The sequence below is a fragment of the Lissotriton helveticus genome, chromosome 9 (genome assembly GCF_964261635.1).
Source record: "Lissotriton helveticus chromosome 9, aLisHel1.1, whole genome shotgun sequence".
In the NCBI taxonomy this organism is placed as follows: Eukaryota; Metazoa; Chordata; class Amphibia; order Caudata; family Salamandridae; genus Lissotriton; species Lissotriton helveticus.
In genome coordinates, this window is record NC_136070.1 from 340,435,640 (window position 1) to 340,456,635 (window position 20,996).

Sequence of the window (20,996 nt, forward strand, 5' to 3'; positions counted from 1 at the left end):
TGTCCCGAATAAAGGTCCGCGTAAACGTCTCGAAATTGTGAGGAGATAGATTTATCATCTAGCACTTCCTTACCCACCGGTGTGCGCAGCAAGTGGACTCCTGCTTGCTGCCATTGGGCCCTCTAACCACTGAGAAGCGTGGCTCAGTGGTTAGAGGCGGCAGACCCGGAAGCTGAGATCGACCGTGGACCAGGGTTCGATTCCCCGCCTCGGCGGGTCTCGGCTCAAAAAATTCCACGGACTCGACAATTCTCGCTCTGGTGCCTACTCAACTCACGGGGTCACACTCTGCGACTCTGGGCAATAGCTTGCTTAATCTCCACTACGGCCCCTCGCGGCGGGATGCCAGGCTTTCACCCTGTGGACACCCTGCTGGGGTTTCTCACAGGGGAATACCAGGACGGGTTCCCTAAGCAAGCGCCGGGACGCTCACGGGCAGCCGTGCGCTTTACAAATCCAGCACATTTACATTTACATTTACTTGTTAGCTAACAGACGTCCAGATTTACCCCCGCCCCCATATAGAAGGAATGTTTTAGCCAGAGGGTTGCGGAGTCAGCCCTGTCTAGATCTAATCCTGCAAGTTGAGTGCACGCCACGAGTAATTGGTGCCATACTCTTGGAGCCCCAGTTTGACTATGTATTCGTTCTAACTCTTTGACCTGACTGATCAGCTGATCTCTCAGTTCTGTGCAGACTTACGATCTGCTGCCGAAATGGCTATGAGCTTGTCTTTCTCTACAGCTTTCAGGGCCTCCCAGAGCATGGAAACAGAGGTCTCAGGGGTGTCATTGATGTCTAGATATGTCTTTATTACTTTTGTAACCCGTAATAGGACCTCAGAGCTTTGTACATGGGTCTCACGAAGTCGCCATGTCCCAGTGGGTCTCTCCAACAAAGGGAATTCCATCGTGACCAGACAAGGCCGCCGGCTCAATGTTATTGGCCACCGTGAGATTATGTACGTCCCTAGTCCCTAAGAAATAGTCAAATTGCTCAGGTGTTTAGTGTGCATGAGAGAAAAAGGTATATTAGGAATTCCGTCCAAAGATCTAGCAACCCTACCTCTTGCAGCCACTTGACCCCTCCCTTGGACAGAGCCCCTGTTTCTATGTCCTTCTATCTTTGTTGTTCTATCTTTATCAGTATCTAATACCAGGATGAGGTCCCCCCACCCATCGAGGAGTTCCTGCCGTGCATGAGAGGCCATAACCTCTGACACCTTTGAGTGAATTAATTGTTCTTGTCCCGCATAGAGAGTATATATGGAGCCCAGCACAAGAGAGTGGTCCCCTATGAACAAGTTGTATGCAAGAACTCTAGTCTTCAATTCCGCCACCTTGGGACCCACTCTACCCCTAAAGGACCTATCTACCAATATAGCCACTCCCACCAATTTAGTGCATGCGGAAGAAAACAAATGGTGAGGGAAGGTGCGGGAACATCGTCGATGCTAGTCCCTACCCAGAAGGTGGGTCTCCTGGAGTAAGCATATGCCAGCCCCTGAGTGTATGAGATAGGACAGTACTGCTCGGCACTTGACTGGATTATCAAAGCATTTCACGTTCAGCGAAAGGACGTTAAACTTTTGGCAGATCATGTCTACTATCTAGAAGGATAGTTCTGTGCTGTGCTCAACCGTTGTAGGGTCCGAGGCCCCCCCACCGCATGCGCCTACTCTCGATACCTGCATGAGTATACTTAGGTCCTCCCCTTGCAACATCAAGGCTGAGTACTGTTACCCAACAAAAACAAAACTAACTAAATACAAAAACATAGAAATAGCAAGGTCTAGTCCGGGACTGATACAACAGGTCCACAAGTTCCCAGGTGATTGTAGTAGGGGGTGCATGGTGTGGACCCAGACCCCCCCGCCCGCTGGGCCAACCCCTCAGTTAACAACAGATGCTATGCCCAGAGGGATCATGTGCTGTCCTTATTCTGCGGGTCTCAGGCAAGGGTCTCTAGAACTGCTCCAATGAGATTGTGGCCAGGTCAGGTTTCACTGTCCCTGGGGCTGGACGACATCTTTGCCATCCTGGGCGTCTGCGAGGCAGAGGCCCCATCGATTCCGGATCATGAGCCCCAGCAGATGAGCCTACTATCCCAAGTATTCGGCAAGTCTCTTTAAGGGAGCAGAGCTGGTAAAGCTTGCCCTCGAGGCGGAAAATTAAACGAAAAGGATGATCCTAAGAGTAGGAGATCCCAAGCTTCCGCAGGTGGGAGGTTGCCGGGCGGAAGTTCCACCTTTTCTGCAAGGTTATCATGGCCAGGTTTTGATAAACCGTTGGATTGTGTCCCTTAAAGGTTAGTGGATGTTTCTCCTGGGCCTTTCGCAAAATCGTTTTTTAGTTGAAAATCGTGGAGACAAGCCAGAATGTCCACTGATGGGGCAGATGCAGGCCTTGGCAGACTGACCCGGTGCGCTAGATCAATTTTAATCTCCAGGTGTGGCGAGGCTTCCAGAATGAAAAGGAAAAGATCCCTAAGATAGAGGGCCAGGTCAGTACCCTCCGCGGAGGATGGCACACCCTTATTTTTGAATGTTGTTTCGCCTCGAGCGGTTCTCTAGGTCTTCCACGTGGGTCTGTAAGTCTATCTGCTGTTCCTGCAAGCACATCACCTCCTGCTGCAGGTGCTCCACTTCTTCATCGCACGTGTGTTTCTGGTCTTCGATCGCTGTGCCCCTCTCTCCTAGGGCATCCACATCGCATCTGGTCTCCTTAATGTCACTGTAGAGCTCGCATTTGATGCCCTGAAGGTCTCCACGCAGAGAGGAAAGAGCCTCCAAGAAGTAATGCTTGACCAGCTCCTCCCCCTCCAAGTCCTATGGCTTGTTTGTATTGGGTGTTGTCTGCCGATCCCCGCCGAAGTGCTGGGGGGCTAGATCAGCATGTCTTTAAGCTTTAAGGGACAATCTTTCTTCGCCTGCGCTGTTGTCATGACCTGGGGGAACCAAACCGCTCCCTGCTTGCGACTCCACTAAGCTGCTGTCAGTCCTCCAGAGGTGGGTATCCAGGCAAGCTTAGCAGGGGGTCGTAATTGTGTTCCCACAGGGTTGGGGCTCCAGTTCAGCCCTGTCTGTGCCCAGCTCCACAAGGCTCCCGCTCTGTCCCAAGTCTAGGGTTTATTCTTGCTTGGTACAAGAGGCGGATGCCTGGCCACCGAGCTCCCCTACTCCGCCGGGATCCGTTCACTATGGAGACTGGCTGCAGTATCCCGTGGCTTCCGTTATGTGTGGGGTCTCCAAAGTATTCACTGCTGCAGGTGCGGCCCATGCCCTGGCCAGGGCAAACACCGCATCCCAGGGTACAAATCCAGCCACCCCCGTCGGGGACAGGGTCACATGCCAGGGATGGGCGCCGCACCCATCCAGAAGCCCCTCCCCCGGTTCACCACTGGGTCATCGCTATATGGCTGCACCTCTCTACCCAAGCAAAGGCTCTTCCGCCACCCCCGATGGTCCTCATGGGGGAAGAGGAGGAAGTCACCGCCCCAGGTGCTGAGTCAATGTCAATTCTCTCTGTTCGTGGTGGTGATGTAGAAAGCCTCCATCCCTGTTAGTGTATCAGTTTATATATGGGGGATACACCACAGCTCACATCTAATGGGCAGGGAAAGCAGTGGAATCCGCTGGGCCCCACATGCGTCTTCTCTCGTTCTCTTCCAGCAGATTCAGATCGCCAGGTTGCTCTGGCACCAGGACACCCCAGAGCAGGCACTCCCACGTTGCTGCGCCACTCACAGCGGGACACCTCCTTCACTCAGCTCCCCCTGTGTGCTCTGGGCCACAGTAGCAGCTCCTGGGGCGCCTCAGGAACTCTCGGTGCCCGGGGCCATCATCGAGGCCCCCGTCGAAATCGCCACCCGATTCTGTCAGCTTTCACCGCAGTCACTGTTCGCAGGCCAGTCCCACACCGCTGATAGGGGCGCTCCCTTTGCCACACGGAGGGCAACTCTTGTTGTGCAGGTCCAGGCGCCGGTCAAGAGGCGGGCTTTACCGGAGTAAAGAAGCACCCCCATTGCGGTCGTGCCCAAGGCCGGCGCCCCCAACCCCCTCCCGGGTACTCTGGGTGCTGGGTGAATAACCTCTGCTGCAGGTGGCCCTTCAGAGCAGCTACGCACCGCGGGGCAGCGCTCTAGGCCGCGGCCCCCATCTTGCTCTGCTGGCCTCTTCCACACTCTTCCCCGCAGATCTCTGCCCTCTGCGTCAGGCGGGAGGAGAAGGCTCCCCACTCTGTGGTCCGTTGTCAGCTCACACCTGGGAGCTGTTCAGTGATTCTGCTGGGATATTTTATGCAGTAGGTACGGCCAGTGTCGGCGGCAGGGTTGTGGAGACAGGAGAGACAAGTCATACTCGCCTGCCATCTTGACCAGGCTCCCACAGCAAAACATATTTTGAGAATTCCAGACCCTTTACGAGGATGAAAAACCTGCCCTATTCTGCATGGCTGAACCCTTTCAATTTGGAGGATGCAATGTCTGACTGGCAGAAGGTCCCGATCAACTGCCTGAACTTGGACCTATAAGCAGGAGCTTCTTCCAGCTTGTTAAAGCCTTTTTGGATATTGGCCTTGCCTCAATTGAAGCCCTCAGAAAGTCACATGAGGCCAGAGACAAGGAAACAGCACCTTGAAACCTTTTATTGGAGACCATAAGATGGCTGCCTGGTGATGAAACTCCCTCTCTGCACCACCTATTTTTTTGTTCTATTTCTTCAATTGATTCTACTATTGTTGCAGTTAGTCAGCGACTGGTTGGCTTGAGCTGCCTGATGAGAGATTTGTGCAGTATGAGGTGAGCCCTCTCTGCCTATGAGTTTGTACCTGAATCTTCGAGGAGGGTCCCCTGTGGCTGGGGAGCCGCTCATAGAGAGGCTCTGGGGTGAGATGCAGTCAGCTATCCCCATTTTAGGGGCCAAACACCACTTCACCAAAATTTACGTGGGAGGCTTCCCTCTGTGAATCCAGTAACATACCTTCAAAACTCAAACTCCTCTCTTTCCTTTCAAGTTAAAAGGAACAATGTAAATTGATCCCCATTTAATATACTTTGGTTCTGCATTGTTTTAGATGTTCACGGACATCAGGCTTGCAAATATTTAATGTTACCGACTTGGTGTAAATAACTACTTTTTGATGGGAGGATTCTAGGGCTCCATTTTGTAGTCTGCTGTTCGCAGTGTCATTGAATGCAATCATCACGTTTGAAACACTGTTTAACTTTAACAATGTGTTGTATCCTAGTTTCAATGTGTTCATTCTCTGCCAGTGAGTTCCTCCTAGAATGATGTAATATGGAATGTTGGGGGTCAGAGACTACAGTTGGAGAAGGGCTGAGCAGCTTGCTGGCGGCTCCTGGTGGGGCTAGTCCTGGACTGAACATAACTGATCGTTGTGATATATACTCTTCGTTTTTCAGGACTCAGCTGATGTTCTGGATCAATTACTGATTGTGAACATTATACGGTGTGCATTGCCAGAGATCTTGGTGTCTCTATCATAATGTCTTTCCATTACAGCTCTAATGTATATTGTGTCGCTTCTATCACTTTAATTCGTATTTGTATTTAAATATAATTATATATTTTAAGATATTGTTAAATGCTGTGTACTCACAACACTTGCTAGACAGCCAAATCTTTAATGCACATTGTATTATTGTGCTGTACAGTGTATAGGCTTGTTCAACGCCACCTATATTCTGCTAGACTTTGACTGTTCATCATAGGTGACCTGTAGAGTAAAAGAGGTTTAGTAAGATCAACTTCCCATCACACATTAATTACACAATGCCCAGATTATTAGATAGCACTAGTTCTCTCACTTTTATATTGTGTGGAAGTCCCTGCACCTGTGTGCAACTGGGGAAAACATTACGTTTATTTGGACCATAGTTCATTAAACCAAGCCTTATTCAAACATATTACAACTTCCTATATACAATATAGGTATACTAAAAATATCAATTAAAATACATATAATACCTTCATAATATCCCAATGGTTCCAGCCACATATATGAACCATTATAGCACTGTATGTTTCAATGGAATTATCTATAGATGAAACTACTTTTAATTGCATAATATATCCATTCTAAAAATCCCTTATAATACAAGATACATCAAAAGTATAGGAGGTGGGGAGTCGAAGTCCCAATTAAAAAGTATTAATAAATTACATTTGCAATAGTCACCCCAAACCACAAAGGAAATACCAACATTCAAAATTCAGATTGCATGCAAGATCCTTACCGACCCCCCTCCCCCCCCCCCCCAACCCCCCACGTATTCTATTTCCTAACAGCTGCTAAAAAGCAGCTTATGGTACAGGAGATACCTAAAAAGTGCATCTCAAACAATATTTTTAAGGCATCTAGCCTCATTCCTATAGCATATTTCATTAAAATAAGCTGTATAAACTGTTGCCTAAAATATACAAAATATAACCAGTCAACTAACATACACATACTGGAGCTTTTTGAGTTCAACCTACACTTGCAGAGACGTCCCGCATCCATCATCCTCCGCATATCTGGGAAATATCAACACCGAAGATTTAACCCAACCCTGGCCTTCAAGGTTTGGGGGTTTTGAGAGATATGGGAAGTTTGTGACATCCTGACAATAATTATGTAGATACTATGTCGAGTTCTTTGTGATGAGATAGCTTAAGTTCTTAATTTTGGAATCTACGGCAGCCTTTTTATTTAGTTTCGTTTTGCTACAGTTATTTAACTCCACAATACCGAAATGCTCTAAGTTTACATATGAGCCACATACTTTAGTCTGCGCCTAGTATCTCTTTGCCCATCATAATTCACTGCTGCAGATTTCTTTGATGCAGAGCAAAGATATGTTGTCTATTGAAAATTCTAGCAAACTTTGTCAAAACCATATAGTTATGTTAGCTGAGATATTATACGAGGAGGTTAAATCAAGTTCTATGCAAATGGCTTGTATTACCAAGCGCAGAAGAAGACTCGAGATTTTTTAAACATCAGCCTTCTGTTTCATTCCAATCATCTAGCACAGCAAGACTTAAAACTGCTGTGCCATTCAGCATGTTTAGCATGGGGGGGAGGGGGTGCTATAACTTTATAAGCCACGATCACCTGGATCAAACAAGGGCCACCAAATTCTCTCATAAACTTCTTTGAACCCCACAGATGTACAAGCTTTAAATCTGAGAAAGTTTAAATTAGTTTTCTACTACAGATTTTTTTTTTTTTTAAACAGATTTTATTGAGTGCATGGTGGAAACATGTCAAGTAATGCTCTGAGAACCAGAGACAATCACTAGAAGCAAGTTATCAATCACAAGTTACATGCAATTATTTTCATTGATGAGCAAACAAGTGAATAACACAGTAATAAACAAGCATTTACAATGCAATAGGTCTCGCAGCATTAAAGTTTGAGTTATTGGCATTGTGTATGACAATGCGTTGCTTAACATTTTTAGCAAACTTTGAATTGGTGAGCAGTGAGGGTATGTGCAAGAGTATGCTGTTGCTCACAGCAGTTATTATTCACACAGCTCTGATGATGCACCTCACGCACGGGGCTGACGCAGTCACACATTTCCCGGGAGGCTGTAGCCACAGGAGAACCAATTTGAAAGTCCAAGACCCCTGCTTGTGCCTCTGTCATGCTCCCCCTCGCCTCCACCCCAGCAGGAACAGGGCGGCTTAGAGAGATAGAGAGGGTAGAGGGGAAAGTGATCAGAAAAGGAGTAAAGAAGGAGAAGGCGATTGGATAGATGGAAAGAGAGAGGATGAGAGTGCAAGGAGATTAGGAGGGCATGGCTGGTTTAAGGATTTTTCGTCAAGGCTGCTTATGGCTGCTTATGGTTCCCATTCCAGCCCTGCTGTCACTGACTTTTTTGTGGCATTGGTAAAAGCGTCCTTGCCCAACCAATCATTGTGGTATTGGTATTCTTGACGCCCCAAACATCAAAGATGGGCAGTTACTGGTGGAATATTTTCTGACTGCAGTTGAGACCAAAAGAGAGAACTTGAATTAACATTGGCAACTGGCTTCCTTAAAACTTAGAAAGTTCTGGTGTAGTGAAGGGGTATGTCAAAAAGTGTTGGAGATGTAAAGAAGCAGAACATTCTTTTTACTTCAGTAGTTGTAATAAATCCTAAGGGAGAACTATGAAGAAAATCGGTTTTCTCAAGAAGTGGACCGAACAGGCCTCCTTTCGCCTGACTTTTCTTTTTGATTTTAAAACCCTTGGCATAGATGCCTACCTTCTGATAACGTTTCTGAACTAGGTCAATCCCTCCTCTGCATTCTATGATAAGGTTTTTGCCTTTAGCAAATGTAGAAGTTTGAATTTCAGCTAGGGCAAAAGCGTTCATGGAGGACACTGGACAAACCTCAGTGTGCCCAAACTAAAGGCAGAGTTCCTTCCACCTATGGTGCCATCGACCTAAAGGCTGATATCCTTCCTCCAATGGAGTCAACTGGTACTGAGGCGGAGGGAGAAGTCAGTGAAGACGTCCATCTCCTTCGAGTGACTTACACCTCTAACTCTGGGCTGGTGTTTGTTATAGGCTGCTGCTACTACTAATTGTATTATAAAGGCAAGAGTGTACGGTGCTTTCACTTTTTTCAAATCGTTCAAGCAAAATTCAGCTGAGCCGCCCACGAACTGAAAATAAATGAAAATGCAGACAAGGAGCTGAGCTGCCCTAAATGCAAGAGGCCACGATCTCGCCTTTACAACTAGACCGCTAGCAGAAGCGGATACAATGTCTGAGTTCGATCGACTGCTCTTTATTATAAAATACTGCGCCATTAAATGTGGTCACAGAGTAGCACGAGCCCAGACAGAAAATACCATTACCAGGCAGAATGAAGGTACACAGCGCCATACCACAGACACTGCATCTTAAGCCCTCTAGGGGCATAAAGGGCAGGGCATCAAGTGCTGGATAATGGCCAAAACCCTCATAATTGAGTTCTTTGCTGTAAGATGAAAAGGGGAATCAATTAGGCATGCTGTTAAAACGAGAAATGCGCGAAACACAAATGAATTACATTACGAGCATGCCTGTGTTTCAGGCACTTACTTGCAAGGCTGAAAGGAGACCCCGTGATGAGATACGAAAGCAGAGCGACAGAGCTGCTGAACAGGAGAGCGAGCCCTTCTTAAAATGGCCAATGACTGCAATATGTGCGCACGCACTCGAAAACGAAACCTAGCGTGGGGGCGGGACTTCCGTCTTGTGCGCGAAGCCCGCGCCCACGGAGTTCCTGGTCCGAGGAGCAGAGGTGACGCGGGGGTCCCATGCCCGAGGGAGAGCCCCGCGGAGGCGACAGAATACCGGATTGGCGGTAAGTGGGCCTTAGTTTGGGGGGGGCGCTCGTATGTGTGTGTGTGTGTGTGTGTGTGTGTGTGTCTGTGTGTGGGTGTGCGCGCGCGTGTGTGTGTATATGTGTGCGACGGCGGTGGGGAGTGTCTCTGTGTGCGTGTATGTGCGCTCGTGTGTGTGTGCGCATGCGTGCAGGGGGAGGTGTGCCTGTGTATGTTTGCGCTTCCCAGGAGACGGCCACAGCGAGCGCGTTCGCGCGCACGAGGCCTGCGTCGATCGCCTTTTTGGAGATGCGCGCGGCCAGGTGCTGTCTCCTGGGAAGCAGACCCAGCAACAATAGATCTCTGGCGAGACAGCGCTTACGCGCTGTTCAACGCCACGAGACCTAAAAAGGAAGGTAGTACAACCCCCGCCGCGCCACCCACCCACAACCCCCCCCCCTCCCCCCACGCGCGCCGCTGCCTGCTCCGCCTGTGTTTTGCTTAAAACATATTACACTTGCCAAACGGGCCACAGTGTCTTTGTGCACCTCAAGCTGTCAATGAAGCTGAAATGCATCCTCCTCAGGTGGAGGTTCCAAGTCCAGACCCCGGAAGTCCGCCCACCTCTTCCATATCTTATAGTGCTTTCGAGGACACCCCCTGGCCACGTATATTGGCTGGTCCAGGCCCATACAGAAATCCATCCCATTCTTCCAAGCTATAAGTGATGGGGCTCGGGGTGCCTTCCAAGATCTTGCAATGTCCCTTTTGACCAGGGTTAGCCCCAACAATAACAGATGGCGCTTATACCGATTGCCCCCCACCCCAGCCAGTACGTGTAGAAGTGCCAGCTTGGGATCTTTCTGAAGCACCCAGGCTAGGGCCTCATTCAAACATCTGAAAACCCCATCCCAGAACTTCTTTACAACCCTGCAGTCCCATACTGTATGCAGCAGCGTACCCTCCTCCGATCCACACCCAAGGCAATCTGGGGATGCTATGAAACCCGCCCTCCACAAGCGCTGCCTAGTGTAATACACACGATGAAGGTACCTGAATTGTATTAGTCGCAAGCGCGTGGAGATGGCCGCTCCCCTGGGTCCCTCCAGCGCCTCCACCCAGTCCTCCTCATCAAGATCCCCAACATCCCGCTTCCCTAGGCTGTGCAAGGTCCGTGGAGAGATTTTTTAAAATATCATGCCCAGGTATTTTTAAGTGGAGGTCTGTTCTACTAACATATTTCCAATTTAACTTTTATATGTTTTTATTTTCCTCCACATTACTAATATATTTGTTTGATCTCTGTTTAATATAAGGTCACATAATTTGCAGTAAATATTAAAAGCTTGCAGTTTTCTTTTCAAACTCACCTGGGTTACATCTAGAATAACTAGATCATCAGCATTATAGTAACCATAAGATATGACAAATACCACTTGGTAGATATTTAGGCAAGGAGGTAGATCAGTCAAATAAAAGAAAAACAGCGCAGGAGCTAAGAGACATTCCTGCCCAAGCCAGTTTGAAATTGGGATTTTCTGTGAAAGGGTCCCATTAATTTCTAACTCCACTCTTACCCAATTATCACGATATAATTATTTTAATACAAGACGACACTTAGAAATGCCCACTCCTGTCAACTTTTGCCAAAGTGGATTTCTATTAACTATGTCAGAGGCTGACCGGACCAAAACAACAGAACTGGTTACCTCTTGTTTCTATCGCTTTTTTAACCATGGCCCAAACACAAACTGAAACAATGATCTATACCGGAGTGCTTGCCCTTAAATCAACCTTGTTCAATTGGAATTAAGATATTATCCTCATTCCAGTCCTTTAGGTAGAGGAGGATTCGTTTAGCAAATATGTTGGCCCTACATCGATTAAGATGATCTGACAATAGTTTTTGGGACATTTGGATAATCTTTTTTAAAGATTGGTTTTACTATAGCACCCTTTCGGCTCTGGGAATTTTGCAGTCTTCAAAAATCCATTAAAGACAAAATTAAAGAAGTTGGCCCATCAGTCTTGATTAAATTTAACTATGATAGCTGAGACATTGTCCAGGCCACAGCTCTAGTAAGATTTATACTTACTATTGCCTTTTATATTGCACTGCGATTAAACCAAACAGAACACAGCATTCTATTATCAAATGTTCATGGATACTGCAATGTTCTCTTTGGGGGACCACCAGGCAATCAGCTACCTTGTTTATTACCATATTTTGCCAATTCAGTATATCGTTACTAGTTGCTTTAGGATTTCCCAGATCAATAGACAATTGTAAATTAAATAATAAGGCAAGTTGCAACTTGTTTATATGAGTAGTCAACCTCTTGGGTACTCATTTGCCAAAGGCAACACTTGATCCATATTCAAGATCTCTAATTGCGAATCAGTGTATAGGGGGCAGTGGTCACTCCCTTTTACCCTCAAAATCAGAAAATGTTTGCAAAGATTGTAAAACCATACCTGAATGAAAACGTAATCAATGGGGCCTTGCAGACTATCAGCTGGAGATCTCCCATTTAGACAAATAAAACCTAAATCTACTAGATATTGTTGCATTCACATTTCACAAAGGAAAGTTTGGAAAGTTAGCCAATGGTATATTGCATACTTCATGCATATCTGCCTGATCTAGATCTGTCCGAGCTGGATTGAGATGCAAATTGAAGTCCCTCTTAATCATAACCGGAGCTTGTTTATTAATAGCACAAAGATGACTGATAGCTTTCCAAAACTGCATTACAAACTTTCAGCTTGGTTGTTTCTCAACCTAGACAACATATATATTTATTACTAGCGGTTGATCATGGTTTACAATTTTAGCCTTATGATATATCATCGTCGCTTGTAGCCTTTCACATTTAGTATTTACCCTTGTAATTTGTTTGACAATTTTTGTGGATACCAAAGTTAGTAGGTCGCTCCCTCAGTCAACCTGGGCCCTTATGTCGAGCCGCACAAACATTCTGCTAAAAAAAAACACAGAATCAATAAATATTCCCAGATAGCCAAGTCTCCTGCAAATAAATGAGATTTTCTTGTAACATTTTGTTCCAGCAATCCTTACCCATCAATCTCCCAAGATCATGTACAAGCCATGATATTATCCCTAGGCTATCTGGCAGGCACCTTTCCTAATCATTAATACTGAAACAGGAGGTGTCTTTCACACACTCACATTCAAGGCTTGAGAATCTGTTAGTCAGCCTCATATTACAAACTGGATTTGTACTAATTCTGCGTGGAATACTAATTTTACTACTACCTTTGTGGAGATCTACTATCCTTCATTGGGCAACACTGCGAGCTCACAGAAGGTGTGCTAAAATAAACACTACATAACCCAGCATTATGGTTATGGATGGCAACTCCCTCATGTGAACTTATTTCTTCCCTTTGTACTATACTGATGCAATATGCATTTAATCCAAATTCAGAATCCAATATCAAGCTTTGTTTCAATTTTGAATAGAAAACTACTTTAGATATCTCTTTCCCTACTTTAGTGTTTACAAACAAGAGTATGAGCAGACAAAGCTGAGCTGACCGTCATATATACAGCATTCCAATACTTGGGGAAACAAATTGTAGATATATTACACAAGCCATGTCAGCCAATATTGTACATCTGATAGACATTCATGGACACACAATTGTGGACCACTCTGTTGCTGCAATGGGTGGCATTAAGATGGTTATTCTCCCCAAGATTACATATACATTGCAAACCATTCTCCATATCTAAAGCTACCATCGACTCCTTCACTTGTTGGATACAATCATAAAGGGGTAGTGGCTCAAATCGAGTGGCCTTTACCAAATGTTGTAGTCAACATATGATAAATGGCTGGCATTGGTCGATACAGAATCTTATTATCGAGGATCACACCTTTTGGGACTGAACGACTGGGTACATGGCTCAGTTGATGACCCGACATAAAGACTCGAGAAGAGTGCTCATATTAATGGCCTTCAACTAATAATGTCCTCTGTTTTTTCAACTGGTTATCAGCTTTTCTTCCTGGTTTTTTCTTGTTTTATTTACGCATTCACAAAATACAGTTAACTTCTGTACTTCTTACACTTCTTTTGATTTATGACTATTTCTTTGATTCATTAATAAGATTCTTTCATTTCCTCTGAGTTGTATCCCTCCTTTGTCTCTCCTTTGTGAAATGAGGTTTATTTAAAAAAACAATAATTTGTATTTATAATTGGCCAATTGCCTCATGAATGACTAATAGAATTTTTCTTTTTTCATTCTTTCAATTTGCTTCCTACAACTCTCCTCTTTATTCTGTCTTTTTCTTTTACTGGTCCTCATTCATTGTTTAAAGAAAACCTTTGGTACATATGGCATTAATACTTATTATATATGCCTTGTTTTGGGAAAAAACGTGGCCCTGATGAAGCAAAGTGTGATGTGAAACTCGTGTTGGCCTGTGTTGCTTATTTTGCTAAAAAATAAAACAAATTTTTACTCCAAATATGCATCTGAGAAAACCTATCGACTTAATGAGGAGACCTCAAACCCAGTCCATTTTTCCTGTACCCTACGAAGAGTTGATCGTCCACCGGGAACTCTTTTGTGCAATCAAGGTATATTGACAACAACTTTTTGAGTCCAGATGGTGTAGTCTTTCCTATTCTTTAGAAGATTGGACAGGAGCATAGAAGGTAGGCAAGGTAATGTTCTGGCCTGCACACAAAAGAGTCACAACCGCCCGGAGTAAGGAGGCACGTGTCCAGAGTACCAGCTGGTCCAGATAGAAGGAGGTATAAGGAGGGCGCAAAAAGAGTCCCTCGCGTTCACTGACCCTCTTGGCCGATGTAATGGCCACTAAAAAAGCAGTCTTGATGGATAATAACCTAAGAGGGCAGCTGTGCAGCGGATCAAAGGGTGTGCACATCAAAATGGTTAGGACCAAATTTAAGTCCCACTGGGGCATGACGCATTGCCTGGGGGAAACGTGCTATAAACCTTTGAGGAACCTATCCACAACAGGTCACTTGAATAACTAAGAATGGTCTGGCAACCACAAAAATGATGTAATAAGCGCTAAATAGCCCTAAACTGTGCCCACAGCAGAACCATGCTGGAGCAAGGATAGAATACGCAGAAGAACCTGAGAAAGGAGTGCCGAGAGGGGATTGATGATACTGGGTGCACATCATGTCACCAATTTATCCCAGCGGCAGGCCTGGTGAAGGGACACCGGGCTGCCAAATAACATTACAGACTTCGGGAGGAAGGTCAAAAGGTGTCAACTGTCACTGCTCAATATCTATGCATTAAGCTGGAGGGTACGCAGGTTCAGGTGCAAGATCCTCCCCTGTTTGCTGAGACAGAAGATCCTCCTGAAGATGCAGCCTTATCCGGATACCAATGCTCATTCTCAACAGCTCAGGACACCAGGTGGTGAACCACCAGGGAAATGCCCCGGTGTTCCAGCCATGTCCATGTGCACACAGCCTCTTGGCAAAGTGTCAAGGATCTGACCCAGCCCTGTTTGTTGCAGTACCACATAGCCGTGGTGTTGTCTGTAAACACCAGCACGAGCCTTCTCTTGATCGAAGTAAGAAAGGCTTTCAATGCCAAGTGGATCGCTCAACGCTCCAACAGGTTGATGTGAAGCCCAGATTGTGCGAAAGACCACCGTTTTCTGATCTCCCCCTCTCCTAGATGGCCGCCTCAGCCCAGTATTGGTGCATAGGTTACTACAGTCAGCTCTGGTTGGGGAAGAAAGAAGGGTCTGCTACTGACCCAACCACAGTTCATCAGCCATCAATGCAGATCTTTCGCAGTTCCCTCTAAGGTCTGGGATTGTCTGAGAGATTCCCCAGATGCTGTGCCCACTAGAACTTCAGGTCCCACTTCAGAGCCCACTTCTGCATGTGTTATAAGCAGGATGCAGGAGGCTTTGAGGCCAAACAGCCTCACAGTCAGTCTCACTGAAATCCAGGATAGAGGCTGAAACATCGATATCATAAATATACTGGAATACCTGAATATACTGGCCTCGCTGCTCAGGAGGATTGGACAGAGTCTTCATTGTGTCCAGAACAGCTCAGATGAAAGGGAGTGTCTGAGAGGGAGCCAGGTGTGACTTTAGCACATTGATAGTGAACTCCAGTGAGTGCAGGAGGTTTGCTGTAGTCTGGAGGTGGGAGATGACTGCCTGGGGTGAGACAACCTTCAACAGCCAAACTTCGTGTTAGGGTAAGTCTGGGGCCCATGACCTACGCAGATTTGCTTCAACCACCACCATCACCTTGGTAAACACCCGAGGGGCACTGATAAGGTCAAAGGGGGATACGGCAAACTGAAAGTGCTCTTGGCCCACAGTGAACTGCAGGTAACATCTGTGGGCAGGTAGGACGGAAATGTGGAACTATGCATCCTGCAAATCCAACACTACTATCTAGTCTCTCAGGGGCAGACAGGACTTGAGCGAGGGTCAGCATTTGGAATTTCTCCTTTTTCAGAAAGAGATTGAGAAATGGCATGTCTAGGATAGGACAAAGGCCTTCATCCTTTTTGGGCACCAGAAAGTAGCGGGAATAGAAACCACAATCTGCTTCTGATGCCAGCACCCTCTAGATGGCTCCCTTGGCGAAGAGAGCCAATACTTCCTGACGGAGCAAGGGGAGGTGTTCCTTCATCAGCCAGTCATAAGTGGGTAGCATGGGTGGAGGGGTGGCCACAAAGGGGATGGAGTAGCCCAGTTAGACTACCTGTAAAACCTAAAGGTCTGATGTTATCAGCCTCCAGTGGTGCAGGTGATGGCAGACCAGGAGGGTCGGAACTGCAGCAGGCATAGAGGAAGGTTATGGTTTCATAAGCGGTGCTTTAGATCCATTAGAGGATCTAAGCGGCCCAACTGGTGCCAAGCGTGAACCCGCTGACAGGGATTCAGTGGGTGCCATTCCTGAACCTATGGGGTCTAAATGCTCTTCACAAGGGTCAGGCCACCCGAATATGAGGTGCAGGGCCTCATAGAATTTTTTCAGATTGGTGGGGTCACTCCAGCTCCAGAAAAATCAGGAAAGTTTGGAGTGGGCCCTGTCTCACGCTCTGCCAAAGCGCAGTCCTGGAGTGCGGACACTCCCACGTCTCATCCGAAGATCTAGACAGCACGGCTAAGCCAAAGATCTCTTCAACTTCTTTGATTTTTTCTTGCAGTGGGCGTTAGCCAACAACTTTGAACAAGATGTCAGTCACTAGGTCTGGCTTTGCGAACAGCCCATGGACCTTCCACATGACCGGGATCTTGAACGTCGCGGGTTCATCCAATATATAGTGGCAAAGAGCTTGAGGGAATGCTCCCTCTGCGCCTTAGGGTGCAATGTGCGGCAGTCCTTGCAAGTCTTTGAGTCATGGTGCCTCAATAAGCACCACAGACAACAGAAGTGTGGATCTGCCTGTGATAGGCAGCACATGGTTGGAAACCACTGGTAACCGTGTCAAACCAGGAGAGAAATCTCTTGACAATGTTTGAATAAAAGTTGAGAATTTGTTTTTTTAAAAGTAACCAAGGGTAGCTCGTCACGGATCAGTGCTATCAGGCACAGAAAGGAAAGAACATTACCACCCACCGGCACAGGAGTAATGCTTGACAAATTCCAGATCCAGACTGATGCCTAGGGAAGATTGTAAGGCAGTGGTTTTCAACAGTTTGATTCCTGAGGCCCCCCCCCACTGACTCACTACTGGCAGTCAGGCACCCCCTAGCAATTTGTACGATTTAAATTTCACATTAAAACAGTAATTCGGAAAAAAATACATTAACAAGTACACATCATACAAATACTAGAATTACTAACTATTTTATTATTTGATATTGAAAAAATATGCAAACATCGAAAAATATTAATGGGAAGTTTGGTGCAGCATCTTGGCGACTAACTTTTCAATGTTTGGTTTTATTACGTAATGTTGAATCCTCAGGTCAGATTCTACAGTTGCAAAGCGATTTCTGCATTTGTTTTTTAGGTACCTAAGATCTGAGAAAGCTTTTTCACATAAATGCATTCACATACATGCCAATATTTTGGAAGAGGAAAGTGGGAGATTTAATTTTTTATGGGGGTAGAACCTATCTCCCACATTCACATCTATTGAAGCAGAGGCAATTTTAGGCGGGAGACTACCTGAATCAGGTCTATTGAAATGTATGGATATAGCTGTCTATTCTGCTTCTGCCAGGGCGGAATGGGAACCCAAGGCAGGCCTGGCAAGTTTTGACAGATCAGCCCCAGTACGGTGCATAGCGAGCTAGCCTGTCCACTACAAAGGGAGGCTTCAGGGTTTTCTTCCCCCAAGAAAATTTGGAAAAAATGGCACAATCTACAATACATTTGTCATTATATATTCAATTTTATTAGCTTTTAAAGCATAGTTAATGGTGACCATACGGCGCACCAGGATACAAAAGTCTTTGTTGGGGCTCTTCAATGATTCCATCACTATCACCCTCCAACAGTGCCTCTCATCTCACCATAGCCCCTCAGTCCCATGTATTTCATTAGTTTGAAACTCTTGCATGCTCATGACGAGCTCAGCTCGTCATGAGGCACAGTGGCGCTGTGCTTATGACAAGCTGAGCTCGTCATGACCTCCGCGGAACGCCCACGCGGGGATAATTCCCCTGCTGTGCTGGGCAATCTATTGAAACAGGCGTGGTCATGACTAGCTCAGCTCATCATGAGCACAGCGCCACCGTGCTGCGTGACGAGCTCGGCTCGTCACGAGCACCGTGGTGCGGTGCGCGGCCCCCTCCCCCCAGCACCGCGTGGGAATTAGCCCCGCGGCGAAGGGGTTAAAGCACCTCTCATACCACTGTAGGTAGGGTGTTGGACCGCTAATCATCAGACACATACAGAAACATGGAATCGTACAACAAGAATCACAGCTCTTCTGCAGAAAGCTTGGGTACGTCCTCAAGACCTACCCCCTGGGAATGTGTCACGGACCTCTGGGGGTCCGTGCTCCACAGGTTGGGAACCGCTGCCTTAGGGGACAGTACACATTTTGGCCGATGGCTTGGCTGGAGTTGTAGCCATAGTTGAAGTTTATTTCCTGCACCGCTGTTTGGTGCTGTTGCCTCATGTACACTGTGACATTCAACTGTAACCTTGGATAGTGGTGAGTGTATTTGTCAAAAGTTTCATGGGGTTAGAAGCTTGCTTGATGGGGTAGATCATTCAACGCTTACAGGTGGGAAGATGAACAACAATCAGTCTAAAATTGAGCATTAAAATGTCAGATTTGAGCATCATGAATGAGAAAATAATAATAACAGTGTAATAGCAGAAATCTCCAAAGGCAGGGCTGCTGTTTAAAACACGCAAAAGACAGAGAGATATTTTCATTTAGCTTTATTTTTATTCAATACATGTCTCACAGTACAAAACAAGTCAGCTTCTCAGTGATAATAGCCAAATGGCTATAAATACCACTCAAGCGCATGAAACAATTAAAAAAAATATTATTAAACTCAACGAATACTCCTTGAGTAGAGTCCACCTTAAGTTGTTTCACTGAGGAAAAAAGAGCCGCCATACAACAAACATTTTTGGTACTCAAAATACAGCCCTCCTATGATGATTTCCCCCGCCCCCTCCTCCCCCAAGATCGATACAACTGGAAATATATGACTCCCTTAGTCTAAGAGTTTCTTCCCACCTCAAGAAGGGATTGAGCAGAGACACATATGTTGGAGTGTGTAAGGACCCAGGCCTTTAAGCAGTAAACCCAAGAGTGGAGATGCAATCAAGTAAAGAATAGAAACTGTCTAGAGGAAATATATGGACGGGTGAAAGTGCAGTGTGCTTAAGGGCGAGGAAAGACCCGGGGTCGAGAGGGAGCCCTCTTGACTTGGGTGTTGGGGAGGTGAATTCTTCATTCATGGGGGTAGGCCGGTGATTGGGAGTTAGAGCAGAATAAGGGCGCCGGAAAGAGGAAAAGAAAGTAAGATAGGGGGAAAAAATGGTGAAAGACACCGATCACTCTGTCAAGAGTTATGGCAGGCACTTCATTCTCAAAGCTTCAAGGATGGCCTAAAGACTACAATGGATGTGTTATTGATATACACAAAGTAAAGGTTAGTCGGTACAAATTCAGGATGGGCTTGAGCATCTGCATCTGGCCTAAGAATTAGGTGGTACTGCTGGAGAGACACATCTTTCTATGTAAAACTGTGCCAATGAATTTGCCTGATGTTTGTCACTTCATGAGATATTTAGAACACTGAAGTACTGTGAAGGTAAGCTACACTGCAAGCCAAGGGTGTATGACAAACAAATCATGAATGCCTACATTTGGGGACTGTCACATATGGTGGCGGCATCTGTTTGTGATTCTAATGTGATTTCTGTAGGGATATGGAAGATACGGCATGGTGTGTTTCATTGTATAAGTTCAGCTATGGGCAGTCTTTTCTTGTGGACAGATGTGTGCATTGGTTCATTGAGCATTTCAATACATTCCTCAATCTTCCAGCTAGTACATTAAGGTTTTTAAGGTGTTGCACCCAGTGCTGTGTTTTGTGGTTGATTGTCATCTTCTGGTGTCTTTGTTTGCTGCTTTGTTCATTTTATGCTATAAATGATCTATTAGTTGACCTGTAGCCGAGGTTGTTTAACATTTACACCCTGTTGTACTAGTTGGCACACTGTGGATTGTATTGTAGGTCTGTGGTACTGATAGCTTGTGTTATGCATTGGTAATATTAGCTATTTGTGGAAAAGAGATACAAATCATCCAAACATTTACACATTTTTAAGTGCCGTCTTACCAAGTAGAATAAGCAAGTACTGGCCCAGAAACATAGTACAAAATACTTGGCGCCACCAGATACTGTGTTGCTCAAATAATACAATTTCAGATGCAGGCAAAGAACATACAACAGATATCGCATGCATAAACAGACAAGCTTACCTGGATAGCCTTCCAAACTTGTTCTGACGTTATTCACAGAGGGATAAATCTAATAAGACAGAATAAACCACAGCCTCATTATCATGCACATTGCATAAGTGCACTTTTCCCAGAAAACCGCAATTTACATTTACTAAAGTTTGACCAGATATCCGAGTCTAGTGAAGCTACCAATATTATTCACAAATTCCACATTTCCTTTTTTGTGCTATAATATTTCTCTATTGAATAAACATCAATTATGTAAAATTAATTCAACTAGTCTCATTATTTGGTCCGACTTCCATTGTCCTGAATTTATAATAATGACTGCATACAGTCCATAGTACCCGCTAATTTTGTCGACAATATGGTTACAGAATTCCCTGCCAGAATACACTAGTGTTTTTTAAAATCTACACCTTACATAAACAACTGCAGTGTACTTACCTGGTCAGGAGTTTCCACAATGCAAGGTAACCCAGGAACCTTCTGGCACTGTGTAAGAAATTGAATTTTGGTTGGGGGGTGGGGGGGTGCGGGAGAGGGGAGGGAGTCAGGGTGAAAACCCAATTCAAGCTACAACCACAATCCTTCTCAGGGGAAACTACAAAAGTCCCTAAATTCACCTCTCCTTAACCTTCTGGTAGCTCAGCACAAAAGCAGTGGATTACAGACAGTGTTAAATACTTATGCAGCACACAAACAATATTAAAGTGAAATCATAAGGCAAGAAAAATCCCAAACCAATTTAGAAAACTA

At 45.7% G+C, this 20,996-nt stretch overlaps 1 protein-coding gene across 1 annotated transcript in view; it reads right to left on the reverse strand.

Moving 5' to 3' along the window:
- Window positions 1–20,996, reverse strand: part of TDP1 (tyrosyl-DNA phosphodiesterase 1) — a 934,974-nt gene that overhangs the window by 669,545 nt on the left and 244,433 nt on the right. The window contains exon 11 of the mRNA XM_078660064.1: window positions 20,256–20,304. Coding sequence (XP_078516190.1) covers window positions 20,256–20,304 — 49 coding nt within the window. The remainder of the gene's footprint in view (window positions 1–20,255; window positions 20,305–20,996) is intronic.